Source organism: Labrus mixtus, chromosome 24 (genome assembly GCF_963584025.1).
Source record: "Labrus mixtus chromosome 24, fLabMix1.1, whole genome shotgun sequence".
NCBI classification, from domain to species: domain Eukaryota; kingdom Metazoa; phylum Chordata; class Actinopteri; order Labriformes; family Labridae; genus Labrus; species Labrus mixtus.
Genome location: NC_083635.1, coordinates 1363197 through 1384385, shown reverse-complemented (window position 1 = coordinate 1384385; position 21189 = coordinate 1363197). Strand labels below are relative to the sequence as shown.

Below are 21189 nucleotides of genomic sequence, written 5' to 3'. Positions count from 1 at the left end.
CATTTTGGGACATTTTTCCTTTATTGGATAGCATAGCTGAGGAGATATGGTACATGTTCAGGATCGGATTCAAATCCACGGCCGCTGTGATTAGGACTAGCCTATTGCCTATGACATCGACATAACCGCTGGGCTATCCGTTGCCCAGGGTGTTTTTTTCCATGCTCAGACTAAACAAAAATCCATATTTCATGACTTTGAGCTCCACACTGAGTCGAGGTTGTTGTTATAGTCATTATAGAAAAAATTTCTAAGCCTCTGATTTTCTTTTCGCTCAAGTGTTGGGTAAAAACACACTACCAGTTTCTCTTGTCACCTTTACCCAAGGGGCAAATTTTTTAAAAGTACACCCTCTGTTGGATCATACTGCTCCTCCCAGCATCTCCACCGGACTCTATTAGCCGCACAGCTGCTATGACGCCCACTTCTGTTACTTCTCCTTCCTTTCCGCCAATTTCTGTTGTTTAGTAAGTGCTGAGGTTTGCCGGAGGTTAGGCGTGCAGCGGGTTCAGATAACTGTCTTCCTGCTGTCTGGCCGTCAAGTTTTCTTGCCAGCACAGCTTCCCTCTCTGCAGGAGCTGTTCAGACTTTTCTCCTTTAGGGAACCAATGGGAGAGTTTTGTCTCAGAAACATATGAAGCCCAGCATGTGTCTGGAAAATCTTTTAAAATAATTCTTCCTCAGAGCGTTCATTTGTGCCATTAAATCGCAAATTCTTCCTATGAAAACAGGCCAGAAAAACACATTAAACTAAAGTACTACTAATCATATTGAAGGGATACATTTGGCTCGTTATGCTCGAGTAGAAATGATTCACTAAGTAATAATAGAGAAAAGACTGATAACCAAACGTTTAAGACTGCACCACAGGATGTTAAGCAGTCTGTGGGAATATTTCAGCAAACAAACTCACCTGTGGGGGGTTTAAAGTTTCTTGTTGAACGGTTTCTCAAGGCGAAACCATGCAGAGCTTTTTAAACAAGCAGGAAAATTAGGGTTGAGTGTCTTAAAACAGGACTCAACAGGAGGTCAGAGACAATGTGTTCGACTCTGGCTCCTGATAATTAAAGAGGACTTTTTTTCTTTGTTTTCTTCTTCAGGTATGAAAATCAAACCTTGTGAATGCTGGAGACTGTCAGAAAGTTAGCCCTTTCTGTATGTGATCTTAACACCATCAGCTGTTTGTTAAAAGCTCTGCTGGATCACTTCAATCTACTGTGCTGCTTTGCCACAGGCGCTGTCCAGTGTGCTGAACCTGGAGCTGTCCCAGGTACTCAGCATCATTCAGGCAGCAGCTGACAGTCCAGCTGGAAAAGACTCTGGTTTACTTTATTTACTATCACTACTGATCCTGTTGGCTCTCTCTTCAAACCAGCTGGGTTTCTTTTTCAGTATCTTATCGCACTACAAGCTCCTTAATGCTTTGTTGGTCTATTAAACATTTCAACATAGGGAAACACATTTCAAAAGCCCTGTGTAACATCTTTAAATGTTTTCCTTCTTCAACCAACTGTTAGAAAAATCTCAATATACAAAAGAGTTAAAACAATGAGGTCCCATTTCAAAACAGTTTATTCTCTGACTATAAGAACAAATATGGCAAAGGTCGACTTAAGTTTTCATCGGTGTGTTTTCTTGTGATCACCTCTGTTGAAATATTTGAAACCTCACTCAGTTTAGCTGCTGTCACCGATATGTTCTCTTCCTCTGCTCATGAAAACACGTCTGAGAACAATCCTACATCTTCTTTCTGTCCTTTACTTTGTGTCCTCCGGGTTCCCCTCATTGTTTTTCTTTGACTTCATCTCTCTCTCTATCTGTGTTCCTCGTCATTCCTCCACATTTTTCTCTCCATTAATTTCCTTTCTTCCTGCGGTCTTTTTGTTTCAGGCTTTGTCCAATCTGTTTTGTCTGTTCTCTCGCTGGGATTTCATTTCCTTCCTTCTCTCTCTTTGCCACCTCTCCACTTGATTTCCTCTCTTTCTTTCTCCACTCTCAAACCAAGATTAAGCTATTATGTTGGAGTCTCTCTAATGAGATGCATGTGACTGGGTGCATGCGTCATGAGTATATCTGTGTGTGTCCATGCATAACTTTCTGTGTGTGTGTGTGTGTGTGTGTGAAGTCGCTGTAGGTTTTAGTAGCAGAACAACGTTTTAAATGGACTATCGATTGTGCCTCCCTCGACATCTGTCTTTGACTGCTTCCTGCTCTCCTGCTAATTCTCAAACATTCACTCACTCTGTGTGTCTGCACGCACATTTACATACAGCCTCTCAAACACCCTGGACATGTTCAGATCCACACACAAAGACAGGGCCGTTGGTATGCACAGGTGAGCTAGGCTTGCCTGTGGAGCTAACAGCTGGATTTTCAAATAGAAAAGAGTTGTAAATGTGCAGGTAAAATCTTTCTCTAATGCTCTACATTTTCTGACATCACAAGTCTGAGTCTTGATCAGGGAACATGTGAAAACACATTTTTTATATTCAGACACGTAGGTTGCGCCTAGAGCAGCGTTGCTCTCTCACAGGCATTAATGCATACAAAAGTGAATCTTGCTTATGGGAATACAGTGACACACACACACACACACACACACACACAGTATACAGATGTGGATGGATTACCTGCTTTAGATGAGATTGTTTGCTACATGCCTCTATTCCATTCATGCTTCAGTGCTCAGGTTGCCATTATCTCACATTGGATACATACATGGGTTATACTGTGTGTGTGTGTGTGTGTGTGTGTGTGTGTGTGTGTGTGTGTGTGTGTGTGTGTGTGTGTGTGTGTGTGTGTGTGTGTGTGTGTGTGTGTGTGTGTGTGTGTGTGTGTGTGTGTGTGTGTGTGTGTGTGTGAGAGAGAGAGTGTGTATTTCTGGTGTCACACCACAGTGCGCTGTTCAACGTGGGACCTTTTAATTAAAGGAGAAGTTTCATTATCAGCTCCATTAGTCAATGCCTTGCTGGTGTCAACACACACGCACACACACACACAAATATACATACACACAGATGCTGAAGGAGTGCGGTTAGCTGGGCTGGTATAATATTTAACCTGATGTTCTGTTTCAGGATGAGAGTGTAATTTATTATCCGTAGTAATGGGAAGTGACCCCGTTTCCAGTCAAATGAGAGAGGCGGAGGAGAGCTGTTATTATAAGTCATCATGTCGTCATTTTCATTGTAATGCATGTCACAGGCCACACTGCACCGTTCTGCTACAGAGGAACGCTCAATGTACAGTGGAGGATAATGTCCCTGCCTTATCATCATCTACAAAGCAGATAATTCAGAGTGACTTAAGAAAAACAATACCCTCTTCAAAATCATCATTTCTCTCTGTTAGAGGAGGTATTCAAATCCTTTAACTCTTGTTGAAGCACCAATAACACACTGTAAAAAAATAAAAGGTTACAAAGGAAAGTCCTGCAGGGGAATGTTTTAATTGTTAAATTGTTAAAATAATTCAGAGTATAAAGGCAAATTTTCACTTTTAAAAAGGAAACCGACAACACATGGCTCCGGTCAATATCCAAGTTAAACCTGATGAAGCCAAAATACATTCTTACCTCAATTTTCTCAATTCTAATAATTCTAGTGCTGACTAGGAGGTGATTTACATGTTACGGTTTGATCATCTAGTCCAGCTCATCTCTAGTAGAAAGTTAAAAGTAGAGAGTAGCTTGAAAATATAAGCCTTAAGTCAAGTAGAAGTACTTTTTATATATTAACACTTACATTTACACTGATTTACTTTTCAATTTTGTACTCATTTTGGAATGAAGGGTTAAATGTCATCTGTAGGAAAAAATGGCCTTTATATATTATCTTTTAATGTTTCTGACAGATTAGAGATGCTTTATTTGATTTATTTGCTTGAAAAATCTCTGCAGCCTTGAGCTTTGTAAATCCTTTTGAAGAAGCAGTGCAAGTACAAAAATGTTCATCGATGAAGGTCTTTGAAGCTGTTTCCCTTTGTTCCTCACATAGCTGACATTTCAATAAGTCGACAGTGGACTGTGAGGAAGTTTGGACTTCTCCAAGAAAAGTAGGAGAACGAGACAGAGTTACAAAAGAAAACCCAACGAAGAGTTAGTCAACTGTTTTTGACAATCACAGGAAAACTGCAAAAAGACATACTCCCATTTGTAAGCTTTCTTTTTAGGATTAGTTATTCATCCACACCATGGCATAGTTATTGGCTTGCTAATTTTGGCTAACCCTATGCCACTTGCTAATCAACCAGGCCAGAAGTGTCCCCTGCTTTATCACCAGTTTTCTTGGGACCATCAACATCATCCTTGTTTGAAGAACAAATGACAGTAATGATGAAGACAGTTAAATCATTTTGACATTTTAAGTAAAAAATAAAAGTAGAATTTGAGTAATCAGTTTAAATACGTTGAAGACACTGTTGTCCTTTCTTACATTGTAGACAATGTCCACTTTGGTCTGCAGTTTTTGTTGCTGGCTAAGAATGAATGATTGCCTTCTTTGGGGCAGAAAAACAAATTGGATAATTTTGCAATGCAGCTAATACTTCACAGAACAAATTTCATTCCACTGCAAGACTTGGATATCAATTAAAAACACCTACTCCCGCAAAATGATTGACAGACCGAAATGAAAACACAAGAGAAAAGTGAAATTCTGGGTGGATGACTCACTCTTTTAGAGAGGATCCACTTTATCTCCTCCATAAAGAATAGAATGGCACTTTCCTTCCTGTTCACAACAGCATCTGTTTTTTTTTTTGTTTGTTTTGTTGATGGGAAGCAAATGGCAAGCAGCTCCTCAAAAGAGATCACAGTGATGATTTTTGAATAATAGAGAGGGGGTGTTTCCACGAGGGCAACAAGTGGGAGCTCTGCTGACTCACTCCAGTTTGTGGTGTGACGCTGACGACTGGGCGGCGAGGGTCTTCAAGTGGCACGCTGATTGATATGATGAGGATGCAATTAGCCCTGAGCGAGATTAGAGGAGTCTCTTATCATGCCAAGCACCACTTGCATTTTGTGTGTGTGTGTGTGTGTGTGTGTGTGTGTGTGTGTGTGTGTGTGTGTGTGTGTGTGTGTGTGTGTGTGTGTGTGTGTGTGTGTGTGTGTGTGTGTGTGTGTGTGTGTGTGTGTGTGTGTGTGTGTGTGTGTGAGACAGAGAAGATTGTAGTGAGATATTTAAAAGATGTTTTGATGTCTAACCAGTCATTGATAACAAAAACAGTTAATAATCCTTCAGAGTGTGGTTTTACTCACTTTTTAAATCGCTGCCACACATCTGACATGACTTTCACTCTGGGATCTCCTCATTGATTTGCCCTCAAACATCTACGTATACTCACACACCAATGTGTGCAGCTTCTGTTTCCTGACAGTCTCTGTTTTTCTTCCTCCGGCAGATGAAAGAGAAGACGTTCAGAAGAAGACTTTCACAAAATGGGTAAACTCACAGTTGTCTAAGGTAAGACACCTTCCTGTTATATTCTCTATCTGCAGTTATCGTAGTCCTCAATGTCCCCCCTCATACATACATAGTCAGGAATGCACATAGCATACATGGATTGGAAATATGTCGGTCATATTGTCAGAAAGTTGTACGTCTAGGGATCTTCATATACTTGTGCTGGTATGACTTTACGCTGGTAATGTTAGAGTATGTTTTGATTAGTTTAGTTTAGTGTAACTATCCGTAGGAGCTTCAAGAAATAGCTTCTAGATTTTTTTTTCTCTCTCCACGTATCTGTGTATCTCCTGATTTTTTTGGTCGAGGCCCATTGCTTTGAAAATGGCCTCTAAATGGAAAAGTTATCATCCAAAGAAGGGTTGCTTTGTGAGGTCGTATTGCCTCTTTCAGTCGGCCATGCACTCAGAAACTGTTTGGATTGTGGTTTTGGAGGAGCTGGGAAACATATTCCTTATGTGCTACCTTTCTCACTCTTCTGTCACCTTCAGTTCCTTTCTCCATGCAAATCCCACTCCTGTCCCTTCCTCTGTTTTTTTTTACTTGTTATTTATTACCTCTCTCTAAAATCGTGCAGGAAGAAAGGATGTGTGGTTGTTGTTTTTTTTTTACTATGCCAGCATCTCCTACCTCCTTTAATCTTGGGATGTTTACTGTTCGTCTTTGAGAGTCACAGACAATTTTTTAGAGGCATTTCCTTTTTATGGCTGTGATTCAGACACACACACAAACAAACAGAGGTTATTCCCACCACGTCTTTCCTCTCAGGAGAGTCGCTTCAGTAAAGCTGAGGATGAAGAAAAACCCAGAGGCAGGAGAGTGTTTCACACTTTACAGGTTTCCTTTCCTCTTGTGATCCCACAGGTTGCTTTTGGGATTGTTTGAAGAAAATATGAGCTCTATTTTCCTAAAAAGCACTTTGCTATTATTTCTCTTTCATGTTGCTGGATTTTAGTTTGGTGCACTTTGTTGTCCTGTAACTCAGTTATTCACCCCCTCATGGGGACTGAATCCATTGTTTGGAATTTATTTTTAATTACATTTCAGTGTTTTTGGGTGTGTGTTTGTTTGTGCCGTGTGTGTATTTTGTGCATGCCAGCACATCAGCGCTATTCCTATTTTCAAAGTTGATTACAAGGGCACTAGAGGTGTGCCGTTGCCATGGCGATGGAGACTTAGGTGAGTGTGTGCATGTTGCTGCTCATTTGTGAGTATGCGTGTGTGAAACAGAGTCTGATCTGAAGCAGGTGATTTAAGCCAAGAGAGGGACAGACACTCTTTTCTCTCCTCTACTTTGCTCGTCACTTCTTTCCCATCATTCCTGCCTTTCCTTTTTACTCCTCACCTTCACTTCAGTCTTTTATCTCCTACTTCCTTTTTTTCTTTCACTTCTCACCATCTTTGTCTCCCCTTCTCTCTTCCCTTTGTTCTGTTCCTTTAATCATCTTTTTTATTTGTCTTTCCTTTTCTCCCCTCTCTTCCTTTGTCGCCCCCTTTTCTTCTTCATCTGTCCTTTTCTGTCCTTTTTTGTCAAATTTTGTCCTCCCCTTTCATTTTCTTTATTTTTACTTTACAAGTCTGTCTCCTCATGTCTTTAACTATGTCCTCTCAAGGTTTGCCTTCCCTTTTCCAAGTCTGTCCTCTTCTGTCCCTTCCTACTCAAGTCTGTCCTCTCTTTTACTTTACTGCCAAAGTAAACCCTCTCCTGCTCTTTTCTTTCAAAGTGTGTTTACTCCTTTCCTGTCCTCTCATGTCCTTTCCTTTCAAACCCTGCTCTGTCTTGTCCTTTATTTTAATTTTTTTCATCTCTTTCCTTTCCTTTTCAAATCTGTCCTCTCATGTCCTTTCCTGTCCTATTATTTACTGTCCATGCCCTGCATCTCATGTCCTTTCCTGTACTTTTCTTGACTTTAAACGTCTTTCCTCTTCTGTCATTTCCTGTCCTGTCCTTTTCAAGTCTATCCTCAGATGACCTTTTCAGTTCTCCCTTTTATCCTTCACTTTCCAAATATGTCTCCTCCTGTCCTTCTCTTCCAATCACTCCTGTTTCCTGTCCATTTCTTCACAGCCTTTCCTTCCACTCAACTCCACTCCAGTCTTTTCCTTTCCAAGCCATTCCTCATCTGTCCTTTTGTTTAAAATCTGTCCTTTTTCTTTCAATCCTTTTATCATCATGTATTCTCTTGACCTTTCTGCTCCTTTCCTCTCCTCTTGTCTTGGTTCCTCTCCTGTGTCCTTACCTCAACTTATGTCCTTAACTTCTTTTTTCTTTACCTGCCCACTCCTTCCCTTTTCTTTCTTATCCTGTTCTTTCCGTTCTCGTGAACTCCTCTCCTCTTCTCTTTCCCTGTTTTCTCTTGTCGTCCTACTCCCTTTCCCTGTCGAGTCCTCTCCTCTCCTCCCCTTTCCCTCCTGTCCTCCCACCCTCCCTGATCCCCTCTAACCATGACTAAGAGAGGAGAGAAGCAGGAGAGAAATTTGAAACTTGTAGGCGAGGAGATAGATACGAAGAGGGGATGGAGATAGGCAGGAGAGGAAGAGATCCCCTCATCCATCCAGACTCAGCGAAGCATAATGAATACCCCATCCTAGATAGATGAGTCTCTGCCAAGTACACACACACACACACACACACACACACACACAGGCCTCGGGAGAGAAAGAAGATAGTGAGACAGCAGATGGGAGGAAGTAAGATAGGAGGACAGAAAATGAAAGGAGATAGGGAAGGAGACAAGGATTTGAAGGATGAGGAAACAAGTGTGAAGCAATGAAAATGAGTGAAAAGAAAACAAAAGTTCAGACAGGGACAGGAAACGAGAGCAACAGGGTTATAGCGAGAGATGGACGGTGTGGTTATCGACAGGCTTGAGAAATATGGAGAAAAAAATCCGTCAGAAGCAGCTTGGTGTCTGATTTTAGTGTGATTTGCTACTCAGCAAACCATAAAAAGAGGCACTTCAGGAATATGAGGATCCATCACCAGGGTAGGAAACTGATATCCTTTTTTTCTTGTTTACCAATCACAGCTGGTACTTTATTCAAGGGTGTAAGCAGCCGATTCCATTACAGTGTAGCACACACTTAAAACTGTCATTTCATTTTCTGACACTTGGGTTTGAATTAATCCTGTTGTCTGTTTTTACATGTCAGCTTGATGTGTCCTATATTTCCCAGAATTCCATCCAAGAAGCAGCAGGTGACATGTTTGTGCTTGTTAGGATGCAGTTTATCAGGGAATAAGAAAGCTATATCTGGGCTTGACTCATGTTTTATGACTCTACATTTACCATTTTAACACTGCCACTATTTTCCTCTGTCAAGGCACTCAGGATGGGAAGTTTAATAATCCCTCAAGAAAAATATTATTATCACCATGCCATGTCCAAGATTGATTGTCATAGAAGGTCAAACTGAGGCACATGGGGCTGTATTAAATTATAGATAACACGTGATAGCAGAGCGGGGCACACGTCTGTTAATTATAGGCTTTAATCTTTTTATCATTTTTAAGGTGGACTTTATTTTGAAAAACAATTATGGAAACCTTTGACGTCTGCTAAATCAGGTTTCCGTAGTTGTCCAAACCTTGCTCTTACATGATTCGATGGATCACAGACAACCTGAGAAAGAGAACACCACCTCCTGTACTTTATTCCTCCTGTGCTTACTGAATAAAGAGCCAAAATGCTCTTCTCTGCCCCATGTGCTTTTAGGTACTTCCTGAGCCACTTCAGAGGGAAGACAGTGGTGATATCTTATTCGGTAACTGTGGCTAACCTGAGTACTTCACAGGAAACTCAAGAAAATGATTCCTGCAACCATGGCTCCATATATTCAGTTTAAAAGAAGACGTGTAACAACATAGAGATCACATTTCACCTTCATAAAAGCCCGGTAAATGGGTTTCTGCATCAGATAGGTTAAGTATTATGTTGCCTCTGTACACCCAGGGTCCCGTGATCTGTTCTGTATAAGTCACATTTTTGAGTTTCATGGCTTTCAGTTATACAAGAGTGCAGGGGATGCTCACCGGATTGAGTGGAAGTTAAGCTTCAAGCGAAAATCTATAAATCATGAATTGTTTTACACAAGTGGTCAAGGACAGCTCCTATCAGCAGCAGGGAAGTTGTTTAGTAAAGCACAATGTGAGAGGTGAGTGCAAACAACTCATGTCACTTCTTCTTAAAGCTGATCTTTGCTATATCACTACATTAGACTGCTTACACCCAGAAGGATTCTCAGTTGTATTTATTCATCTTACTGTATGTATGGTGATTGCATATCACACTACTTTCAACAGTTTCTTTATTACTGCAGTTTTCTTTCATGGGCTTTCGCTGCTTTTCTCCCCTACTTTTGCAGAAGGAGGATTACTTCACATTAGCTGCAAATTGGTGTTTTAATTATTCATACTTGTTTGTTCATAGTGTGATCAAACTGCATGTCTAAAAGTTTCAATTCACACTTGAGAGAAGATAAAGTGTTGACGTACAACTTCTGTGTTTTAAGTCTTGATTCAGTGTTCATATATTTATACTAGTTTCTACTCCAAACAGGTGCATGTTTTGATATTCTCATTGAAATTATGAGGGACAAAAAATTACTAAAGTATAAATAAATAAATGTTGGGAGAAATGCATACAGTAATGTATAAATAAATAATTCATTAAATAAATGCATCAATAAATATATAAATAAATATATAAATGCTGAAAACAATACATCAATGAATAAATAATAAACACACTTTGTTCATGAAAAAGGCTATTTATATATTTTTACATGTATTTATTCATTTATTAGCATATTTCTACAGTTATATATGTATCAATGCATACATTTCCACATTAATTTAGTTATTAATTTATTTCCGTATTTTTACATTTACACATCTACTTATTGGTTTATTGGTAGGTCGTAAGAGGAAAAGTATATATGTAAATTTGCTTCTGTCTGTTTTTCAAAATTGACCAATCCTACTTCAGTAATGTTAGGACGGCCCACTTAATTTACATGCTTACTTTTCCTTGTACAACATGGACACAGAAATACATAAATAAATATATGAATATATATATTTATATATTTATTTTTATATGAATTGTTGCATTTATTTATATATATATATTTATTTATGCATTTATTTATTTAATTATTTATTTATTTATACATTATTGTATGCATTTCTCCCAACATTTATTTATTTATTTATACTTTAGTAATTTTTTGTCCCTCATACAAAATAGCAGTTTGAAAGTAAAGCGCCAGATCAAGACCAAATCTTATGTCATGTTCTTAGCTCACGGCTCCGTCCATATAACATGATTATCTCTCCTCAATCACTGTTGTCAGATTCATCAAAGTCCTCTGTCTATTGGAAGAATTTGTATATATACATTTTGAAGTACCGTATGTCCTCCATTTTAACCAAATGGTTAAACAATGGTCCTAGTATTTAATTTGAGGTCAATAAATGTAAGGTTAGGGTGCTGTCTTTTGTAAGCGTTCAATGATGAACTCATGAAACAGACTGTAGATTACGTTAGGAGTTATTCAGCCGAGGTCAGACAAAACAAAACATGAATGACAAACTCTTCATTTTAACAGTCTTTTATAATATGTTAGCAGGTACAAGCCTTCACTTGAAACTGTCAAACATGAACATTTCTTCAGCCTCAGCAAATCATATTTCCTTTTCAGCTCACAACATACACGTAGCTCCTCTCCAAACATCTGCTGCAATTAAATTAAACAAGAAGTATCCTTAGATGGTAGACCGATAATAAATAATAAAACCACAAAATGACCAAGATGAATGAGTCCATGAAAATTCATATTAACAGCAGTTATTTCATTTTTTCTTCAGTAAGTTTAGAATGGATAAATGAAAAAACTAGAAATGGATGACTAAGAGGGGAGGACTGCATTCGTCCAGTTCCTGGTGTTAATTTCACACCCCGGCTGTCACTGTTTGCTCAGGTCTTCAACAACAGCAGAAAACTTTGATAGAGAAGGAGAGAAGAGAGAGCAGGAGAGGACACAGGAGCTTAGGAAAGAAAAGACTAAGACAAGTTAAATATAATGGAGATATGAACGTGGAACGAGCTTTCAGAGGTGACGAGGGCATCAATTTCTCCTTTTAGTATTCCGGTTTGCTTCTTTATGCTGATGATACTAGCGTAATATTGTTGAATAATTCCCCCCACAGCGGTAATGATACAGAAAGATAATGAAACAGCACTTTCAGAAAACGTTTTAGAGCAGAACTAATTGCACAGTCCTCCTCTTGTTATGTGAGTCATCACTCTTTATCTACATTTAGTCTTTGCCTGTGTAGCTTTGCTGTTGTTTTTGAATAAAGAAAAAACAGTAGGATATGGAAAGTGCTGAAAGCTTTGAGGTCTAGGCAGGAAAGCTGCACGAACAGAGGACTTGGCGGCATCACAAAGCTCATTTTCCGGGTCTTAATTTATGCATTTATGATCCCAATAAACAGTCCAGGAGGTCCAATTAAAGGTCCTGTGAGCAGTTTCTTTTAGCTGGTTATGAAGCAGACTGAAACTAATGCTGAAGCCTCTATATGACCTACAAAAGACAACTAGAGAAGTAAGGTGGAGGATTTCTTTATAGTTATTTTATGTGCCTGTTGGCCCTGTTGTGGGATGAGGGGATTAACAGCACACAGCAGAAACAGCCTTTTTTAATCTTTTAGATTCACTGAGTCGCACATTTGACATTTAAAATAAACTCCTTGCACATGTATCGGACAAAATCTACAAAGACTTAAATCCTAATATGTCCATAGGGGGCGCTAAAGTCAACATAAATTAAAAGTTCCACACATGAGCTTTAAGTAACATCCCTTATTTTCTGACGAAGACATGAAGTCCACATAAGGTTAAAAGAATACTTTTACATTTTTGGTGCAACACACTTATTTTCTTTCTTGCCCAGAGTGAAGAGTTCAGATTGATTGATTGATTCAGATATCCTGTTTGTATGTGAATTAGCAATGGTTCATAAAAAAATGGGATCAAGTTTAATAGGTTTTTTTTAGGGATTCTGAGTGTCTGATTGGCAGCTCTTCCAGTAAAAAAAAAAGCGTTGTGTTTCAAACGATGCACCTGTATGCAGCTCTGCTTTTTAATGTGTTTCCACTTTTCTCTCAGTCATGCATGAGAAGGTTCAATTTATGGAAACTCCACCAACAACAGCCAGGTTTATTAAGCTGTTGACTTGCTGTTGGGGGAGTGTCAGTTTGAGTTCATTCTTCTCAAGTGGAAACCAGCTGATTAAATCCAACACGCTGTCTGTAAAAGGAAAACAGAAACATTAGTGTTCATGCTCGTTTGCATATCACAAGGTGAGTAGGTCATAAACAACTTTTCTCCATCATGTTCTCTTCAATGTTTTTTTTCTCCAGGAGTAACATAAATCTTGGCTATTCCAAGTATGACATTACTGTATCTATGCATTTGTCATCATGGCTGTTCTTCGGGCAATGGTCTGCATGCTTGTTAAAACTGGCAGAGCAATGGTGGTCAGTCTTTCCTCACATCGTCCTAATTAAGTAGATGAAATATTTAACTGAGGAGTGATGCCACATATGTAGATGTAACCTTGGTTACTATCAGTCACCTGATTGAGCCTTCCTTCTATCAATAGAAAGACTTGAACAAAAAGTAGATTTACCTTCATATATATTCTGCAGGACTGTTAGAGCTTTCATTGTTTCTACAGATTATTATAAGAAAAGGTTTCAGGAGCTTAAATCCACAGAATATGAAGAAAACCTCTTTTTCTTTTCAGCCTTTTTCATACTTTCTGCAATGGAGATGACAGTTGTTCACTACACTTTATTATATTCATACTAAGTGTTTATGTAATGCTTATTATTTGATGTTATCATTTTTGACTGTATTTGATGATTTATAGAAATGAACAGATCTTCACTCTGTTATTGAACATCACGTGATAAAGAAAAGCTTCAGCAAAGCTCTGGCGATGTAGGAAACATGGTGGAGAGGTGACCATGCTGTTTGTTTGAAAGATTTTCATGATGAAGGTCACCGTCTCTTTATTATTCCACACAGACCTGATAGCTTCATCTCTTCATTGTGAGCTTAAGGAGACGGACTCCTCTAATCGACAAGCAGATCTTTCAATCATCATAATCGTTCTCGGATATGACAATATGACTTTGGTGAGATAATTACAATCCTACGTTTAGAAAAAAATACTTTTTAAAGAAATAACATTAAAAGTCAGATTGAATTTGGCCTCCACATGAATTCTCTTGAAGCTGCAGACACAAACAAACATACTGTCCAGGGGTTGTCACACTTTGAGTTTCTCAATGGAGAGGTCAAACTAGTTACAAGCCACCAGGGAGAAAGTCATCTACAAACATTAAAGGTGTTTGTATACTTGTCTGACCAGCGTTTACATGTGGAACTGATCTCTCTCAGAGTCACTGTTACTTCACCAGAATCTGAACTTTGAGGTTCACTTCTGTTGTGACTGTAAACGCTGTATTAAGATACCAACATCAGTCCCAATCAGATCATCATGCATTGTGCTTAAAGTTGTTCTGTTGGTCAGCTCACCTGTGCTGAAGAGTCCACATCATCATCTGCTCTGTTGATCCACATCATCATCTGCTCTGTTGATCCACATCAGCACTCACACTGCTGACTGATAGAGGCTGCTCGCATTAACCCCACAAGTAGCAAACAGGAACTTGTAGCAACTTTCAGTTGAAATGCTCATGGAAGTTGTACTGCATTCAGTGGGTTGAGTTCAAGTAAATGTTGTGTTGGACAACTTTAGATTCATCTCTCCCTCCAATTCTAACTTTACAGAATCAGGTCAGGTCAGGGACTTCCTGCACTGGGGAAACAGCCTTCAGACGAATCGACAACAGTCTTCACTCTCCTCCAATTTCTGTATGAAAGTTAAAAAAAACAACCAAAAATCACATCAAAAAGCTAATTATTTTACACAAGTTATAAGTAAATGGAAAATGAGTGGAGAGGGCGGCGGGTTTTATCATCATCCGGCCATAGAGACAAAGAAGAAGTAAAGCTCACAGGTGGAGCAAATTAAAAAGCTTCCCAAGATAATCTTAATATTCACCTCTTCACCTTAAACTGATTTGAAATGAAGTGTGTTTCCCCTGATTGAACTGTGTCTGCCTTCACTATTCCTCTTGAATAATGGCAAAAAAAAATCAATTAGAGGTAGTGAAAGCAGGCATGCTAATCCGCTCCTTCAAAATAAAAACCTATTAATCAATCATAGTCTATATTTAGAAAAAAAAAAGGACATGACCGTGTCCCCAAAAAGTTTGACACTTTGAACTGAAACTTTGTGATTACAAATTCAGCATCGTCATTATTGTCTACCATTTTCAAAGATGGAATGGTAATCCAGTCAACCAGGGTCACAGTCCTCCATTAGAGCTTTTACTGCTTTAGTCGAAGGTATAAATACATGGTAATGTTGATTTGTGCTTATCATTCATTTCACCTTGAGTTGTTTGGGATGGACGGCAGAGCACAGGATGTTTTTTTTGTGTCGTTCATCTCCTTGGAAACAGCTTTTCAAATCAATTAGCCTCTCTGCTTTCAAAAACAAACACCTTTTATTTGTTGTAATCCGCTCAGAGATGGAGACAATACAAGCACCTGAAGGTACAATTTCAAGGTTTTCACAGCACATGATGTTTTCTTTGTAGTCAGAAATCTGCGTGAAACCTTGTGATTTAGTCATGAGTCACCTAATCTTGAAAAAAAAACAAAAAAAAACATGTATGTGGAGGTAGTGAGGGCAACTGAATCAGTTGGATTGTGTTGTAAAGCTGACAAACAAGACACCATATTAAACGCTGCTGCTAAGAGTCGTGAAAAATCTGTCTGGAAACGAGAAAAAGCAGCATCCTTGACTGTAAAATGGCTGTTTTTGTTATTTTTCCCCGTGTCTGTCTGTGTTTAAATTCTCACTTGTCGCTCATGGAGACAAAAATGCTCAGGGAAATGAATTAAATAGATCCATTTCACAGCTTCCTGCTTGTGAATTGATAGCAGTGTGTTGTGCTGCTCACCTCTGTAGAACGTCTGTGTTCACATCTTGTCAGAAGAAACTCTCAAATGTCTTGTTTGTTTCCTTTGTTGTTTTTATTGTGGTTACAGGGCTGCTCTGTGAAGACACAATCTGTTTAGATATTCAGCCCTTGTTAATGTGCCGATAGAAGCTGGGACTCAGATGAACCACTCCAGTTGAGGGTTTATATACCAGTTAACCTGACACTGCCTACCTACAACGTCATCTCCATTTTCTCCATAAAAATACTGCAAAAACAGCTCCACTCTTTGAGATACTATTGGTCCACTGTGCTGCTGTATCAACCAACAAATACTGGTACTTTTGGTGCTGACTTGTGAGGGTGATAACGTTGAATTGTTTGGTCTAGGAGCACACGTCTGTAGTTCATTGAGAACCTGTTTTACCGTACACAAGAGTCCATAAGTTATGAAGCGGGACGTAAGTGATTAGCCAATTTTAAAAACAGCACAGGCCCAAGCTGGCTGTTGTGTCAATTATCTTGTGACAGTTTAATCAAACTTCATGTTAGATTAATTAGAAGTGCTCTTTGGGCTTTGGGGGCTCAGGAATTGTGACAGAAATATTCATTATTCTGTCGTTCTTTACAGTGAATGCCATCGGAGGGTGATTGTGAAAGAAAACTTGTGTTATACGTCAGTAAAAAGAAAAAACAGCAGCGTGTCATAGCAGACATTCATCTGCCACCAGAGCCTGCCAGAAAAACCAAGACGTAACCATTAAAAGTGTCACATCGACTGTTATCTCAGTCGAATCCAGACACTGCCAGAATGAAGATAAGTGGTCTGTAGGAGGATTGAAGTAATTTGCACAGAGTGATCCTTCTCAGGCGGCTGTTTACCAGATCTCTAAAATACAAGGTTGTCCCCCTGTCCGCAGACCGGATTGTGTGGGTTGTGTACCATTTTCTTTTTGTCCTCTGACCTGTTGGAAAATTCAATTACAGTAGCTGACACCTTAAAACAACCCTGCTTTATGATTTGTTTTCATAGCTGATGGAGGGTTTGTATCTGACACCGGGGATAGAGGGCAAATACAGGTGACAAACACTGTGCCATCTAACAGGGTTGTCTTATTAAAGTGTTGTCCAAACAGTGGGCATGAAAAGGAAAGATATGACATTGATGGAAAAATTAAAGGATAAAGCACTCTGAATTCAGACGGCATTTACAGTCCTGTTCTACTTTATATATAAATTCTATATATATATATATATACTATAAAAAGAGTCAAATTAAAACATACAGAGGTCATACTGCTACCACTGTAAGGCAGCTAGGATTTCCTTTATCGAACAAGATTATTTCTCTTAAAATCCATCAAGAAATAATTTCAGAAAAGTATCCTTGAACAACTTAAATCTCTGCTCATTGTCGTCAGGTTCCTCTGCAACAGATAAATCTATCACAACAAACTTCTTATGTTGACAACTTTGATGTTGTCGCTTTAAATTGTCTCTAACTGACTGATTGTCTTTTTCTGTGTGTTTTCGTTTCCACCAGATGAAATGATAGAGCATGACTGATGGAACACAGATGTTATTTTTATCTCATCATGTGATGCTGAAGTTTGGCACCTTCACCGACTTGACAACAATTAGCAGCTGAAGTCAGGGACCGCCTCAAAGTTGCAGGATTGCTTTAGTTATTTTTAACATCTACTGTGACATGAAAAAATAAAAAAATAAAATAAAGGGTTAATTAATAGAAAATCACAGCCCTATTTTACTTTGAATATCTGGTTTGGTGTATTTTTAGTTTATTCCATCACAGTAGGATAGCAAATTTACACATTTCTAATTAAAGAAGGCGTGTGCTGGAGTCTGAGGCTGTTGATCTGACTTGAGCTCCTGCTGAGTGTGGGTGATGACTGTCAGGACGCCACGACAAGCGCCTACACAAGCTGTAATCTAGAGGAGAGTTGAAAATCAACGCCTACAGCAAGCAGTCGTGAGTGGACTGTGACAGACACTCAAAAGGCACAGGTACACCTTTTACTGGGGCAGGTTTACTCAGTGCTCACACACACAGAACACATGTCCTTGTCATAGATTTAAGAGTCTAAAATGAATAGCTAACCTCTAAGCTTCACCTGATTCAAACTCTAGCTCAGCAACGACCTGCTTTCACCTTTAGAGGAGAGAAAAGGCAAAGTGTTCCAAGCTCAGAGGATATCCTTGTATGTGTGCAGAGAAATTGTGGAAAAATAAAATATTAACACGCACATGCATGCTAGAAATGAGTCAGCTGTGTTTGGCAGTCTGCTCACACTAGACGAGGTGATATTAAGGATGCAATGAAGATAAAAACGAGCTATAGGTATCACATGTATGTGAGTGTTTGTGATGGTGTGTGAGATCATATTCAGGTCCGTGTCTGAAGAAGACACTCCTGGTGACTCTTGAGGACGGACCAGTGAGTCCCTGTGAGAGCTGTGATACAGGAGCATCAACTCAGAACACCTGAAGAACTGTTTCATTGTTAGAGAGTGCAGAGAGTGAATATAAAGGAGGCCGCCTTTTAGTGGACAAGAGAGATCTTTTTAATGGCTGTGAGTGGGCAGGGAGAGCGTGTTGTTGTTTGTGTGTATTCTTTTTTTCCTGCATCTTGTAAAATCAAAAGTGCATATATGCTTTTTTTTTTCATCATTTTGTGCCTTTTGTTCCTGTTATCTTATCTGTCTTTATCTTTGGTTTTCTTCACTTATTACTGACACCAACACACTCTCTGCAGCCCATTCAAAGAATGCATCCCCACACACACACACACACACACACACACACACACACGCACACTGCCCTGGTGTGGAAAATGACTCAATAACGGCAGGTCTCGGGACAATGCCGAGAGGCGTAGGTCGGGAGCAGAGAGGAAGATGGGCAGAGGAGGGGAAATAAGGAGAGAATGAGATGAGTGTGTGGGAGAGTCTGAGAATAAAATAAAAGACAAAGAGGGAGCTGGAAAGCAAAATGAGAGAAAATGAGACACTGATAGGAACAGGTTGTCTCCCAGAAGATTGATAACTGAATTTCTTTATTATAGCAAAGTGATTTCTTCTCTTTTCCCCTTCTATATTGGTTTTTCCCTGCACAGTTCTGGGTCATTCTACTTTCTCCCTTCGTTCTTTCCATCTCGCTAGTGGTGCTAATACATTTTAGATGCAGGAACAGGGGCTCTTACATGGCAGCCATTGTTGTAATAATGCATGATCGATGCAGGATGAGAGCTTCCTGCATCAGCAGCAGGATGGTAATAATGCAGGAAAGATTCATGACGTCGTTTGTGCATGATGCTGATGTTAAACATGAAGAAGAAAAGCATTTCTCTTAGAAACATGTCTTCTCTTTGCTTACTTACTCTCTATGTCCTTGCCCCATTGCTGTCTTAAACAATTCCTCCTGCTCTTTCTCATAATTACTTACTTCAGTAGGCTTTTTCCTCAGACTTTAAATAATATAATAGTGCTGCTTTGGAGGCCAAATCAAGTGTTGCTGAAAAAATTAGTCCAGATTAGCTGATCTTAAATCAGTTATGACACCTCTAATAAACCGTGTGCATGTGAAGGTCATTCTCAGCATCTAAGTTAAGTTGAAGCAATGGACCCTTTGAAGTTTAGAGCTGTAGCACTGTGGAGGGAACTGAGGTAGAAAATAATTGGTAAGAAACATGTTGCAAAGGTGAGGAATTGATTTGACCTGTAGCATTCAGGCATCCAGGGCAGTGATTCAAACAGGGACGCTTGTACTATTATTGTGTCTGTAAAATTCATCTTTTTAAAAGATGATTTGGCCACTCGTCCATCCAGCAGCCTTGCTTGTACGTTCAAAGTTACCAGGCGGTATGTGAACAGTTGGGGAGTCGCAAAAGAACACATTTGAATCTGATAAGAAAAAGTAAATGCACCTGAACCCCACAAGTGTACAATCGAGAGTATGAGAGTGTCAAAATGACTGTTTATCTTACAAAGTGTTAAATGTCGGTGCAACTTCAACAAATATTTAAAAATGCTTTGTTCTACAGTTTTAAAAATCAAAATGAGGTGATTGTTTGTTGTTGTCATTTGCTTTACCTGCAGCTGTCAAATACTTTTCATGTACCAAAGTAGCAGCCCAACTCTTTATTTTCCCAGCCTGCAGCTTCTTCCGATGTGAAGTCTCCGGCAGCTTGTAATCCTTGACTTATCAGCGGCGATAAAGAACAACCTCCTGGGTATTAACTGCTATCTTCACGTTTAACGCAGCGCTGGTTTGTGATTACTCAAGAGATGTCTCCCTATACTCCCAACAACTCGAATGTGGTTTTGGCCAATGAAGAGCAGAGTCTCCGGTATGGGGACTGAGCTTGTGACCTTTATATGGAACAACCTAATTGACCTCATATCACCCCATGGAGTTGTTTCTCTCAGTACTCAGTTTGTACACCTGATGGCTCTGCTTTTACAGCCATGCAGAGGGATGCTTCTACACGTTTCTTTTTCACCTTTTTGTTTTAAACATGTTGAATCTCTGTAATATGAGTGATATTAAACATTGTATAACATTTAAATGCATTCACACAAATGAATATGTATGTGTATTTGTGTTTTAGACAGGGAAACCACCTGTGGAGGATCTCTTCTCCGACCTGTGTGATGGACGACGTCTGCTGGAGCTGCTGGAGGGGCTGTCGGGACATGAGCTGGTTAGAAGACACACACACACACACACACACTTACACATACACACACACACACACTTACACATACACACACAGACTTAAGCCAGAGGATCTGATACAGATGGCTCTTCTGAGGGTTTTTAGCTGATTATGAAACAGAATGAAATTAAAACCGATGTCTCTCTATGACCTAGAGAAGCAAACAAGACGATCAGAGAGCAGAGTGATTATTCCTACACAGTTATTTTATATGCTTGTCACCCCTGACGTAGGGTAAGTGTCAGACACGGCGATTAAGAGCACGCTGCAGAAACAGTGCTCGTCAAAATTTTTCATGTCAAAGATGTCAATGTGAGCTAAGTTAGACATTTCAAAAAAAAAAAAGGGAGGATGTGGTCTGTTATCAGGAAACACTTCTTCACAAAGGTGCAGGAAAAGATCAGCAAAGAGATGAAATGTCTCACTTTGTCGACAGGGGGCGCCAAACCCGAAACCAGAACTACCTTCTGAAAGTACAGCTGTTGTACATATGTAGCATCACTCTGTTTCTGAGCTGATCTAACTGATAGAACCATTCAATCAAATTATTACATTTTTTTAACTAATACATATCAATGCAACATGTGTGTCTTTGCCTGCATCATGTTACTGACACATTGTTCCTGGTTTGTACTTGCACAAATAACAAGAGCATGCAGTAGATTTAAATTGCAGCATACGCGTAAAGGAAATACCAACACTGCTGTTTGCAAGCCAAATTGCCCCTCTGGGACATAAAAGCTTACTTTTCTCTCAACAAGGTACACACAGACAACAGACAAGCATAAACACAGACAATTATACAAACACAGCAATGTGTTCCCTTCTTCAAGCCAATATAACACAGGCAAAAAGACCATAATCCCTATGAAAAATGACATGGTACTATCTAAATGTGTTTATTTACA

At 39.3% G+C, this 21189-nt stretch overlaps 1 protein-coding gene across 2 annotated transcripts in view; it reads left to right on the top strand.

The window, feature by feature from the left end:
• Positions 1-21189, top strand: part of dmd (dystrophin) — a 241290-nt gene that overhangs the window by 61813 nt on the left and 158288 nt on the right. For both annotated transcript variants that reach the window (XM_061032963.1, XM_061032962.1), the window contains exons 2-3: positions 5401-5462; positions 20174-20266. In XM_061032963.1, the coding sequence (XP_060888946.1) occupies positions 5401-5462; positions 20174-20266 (155 nt within the window). The remainder of the gene's footprint in view (positions 1-5400; positions 5463-20173; positions 20267-21189) is intronic.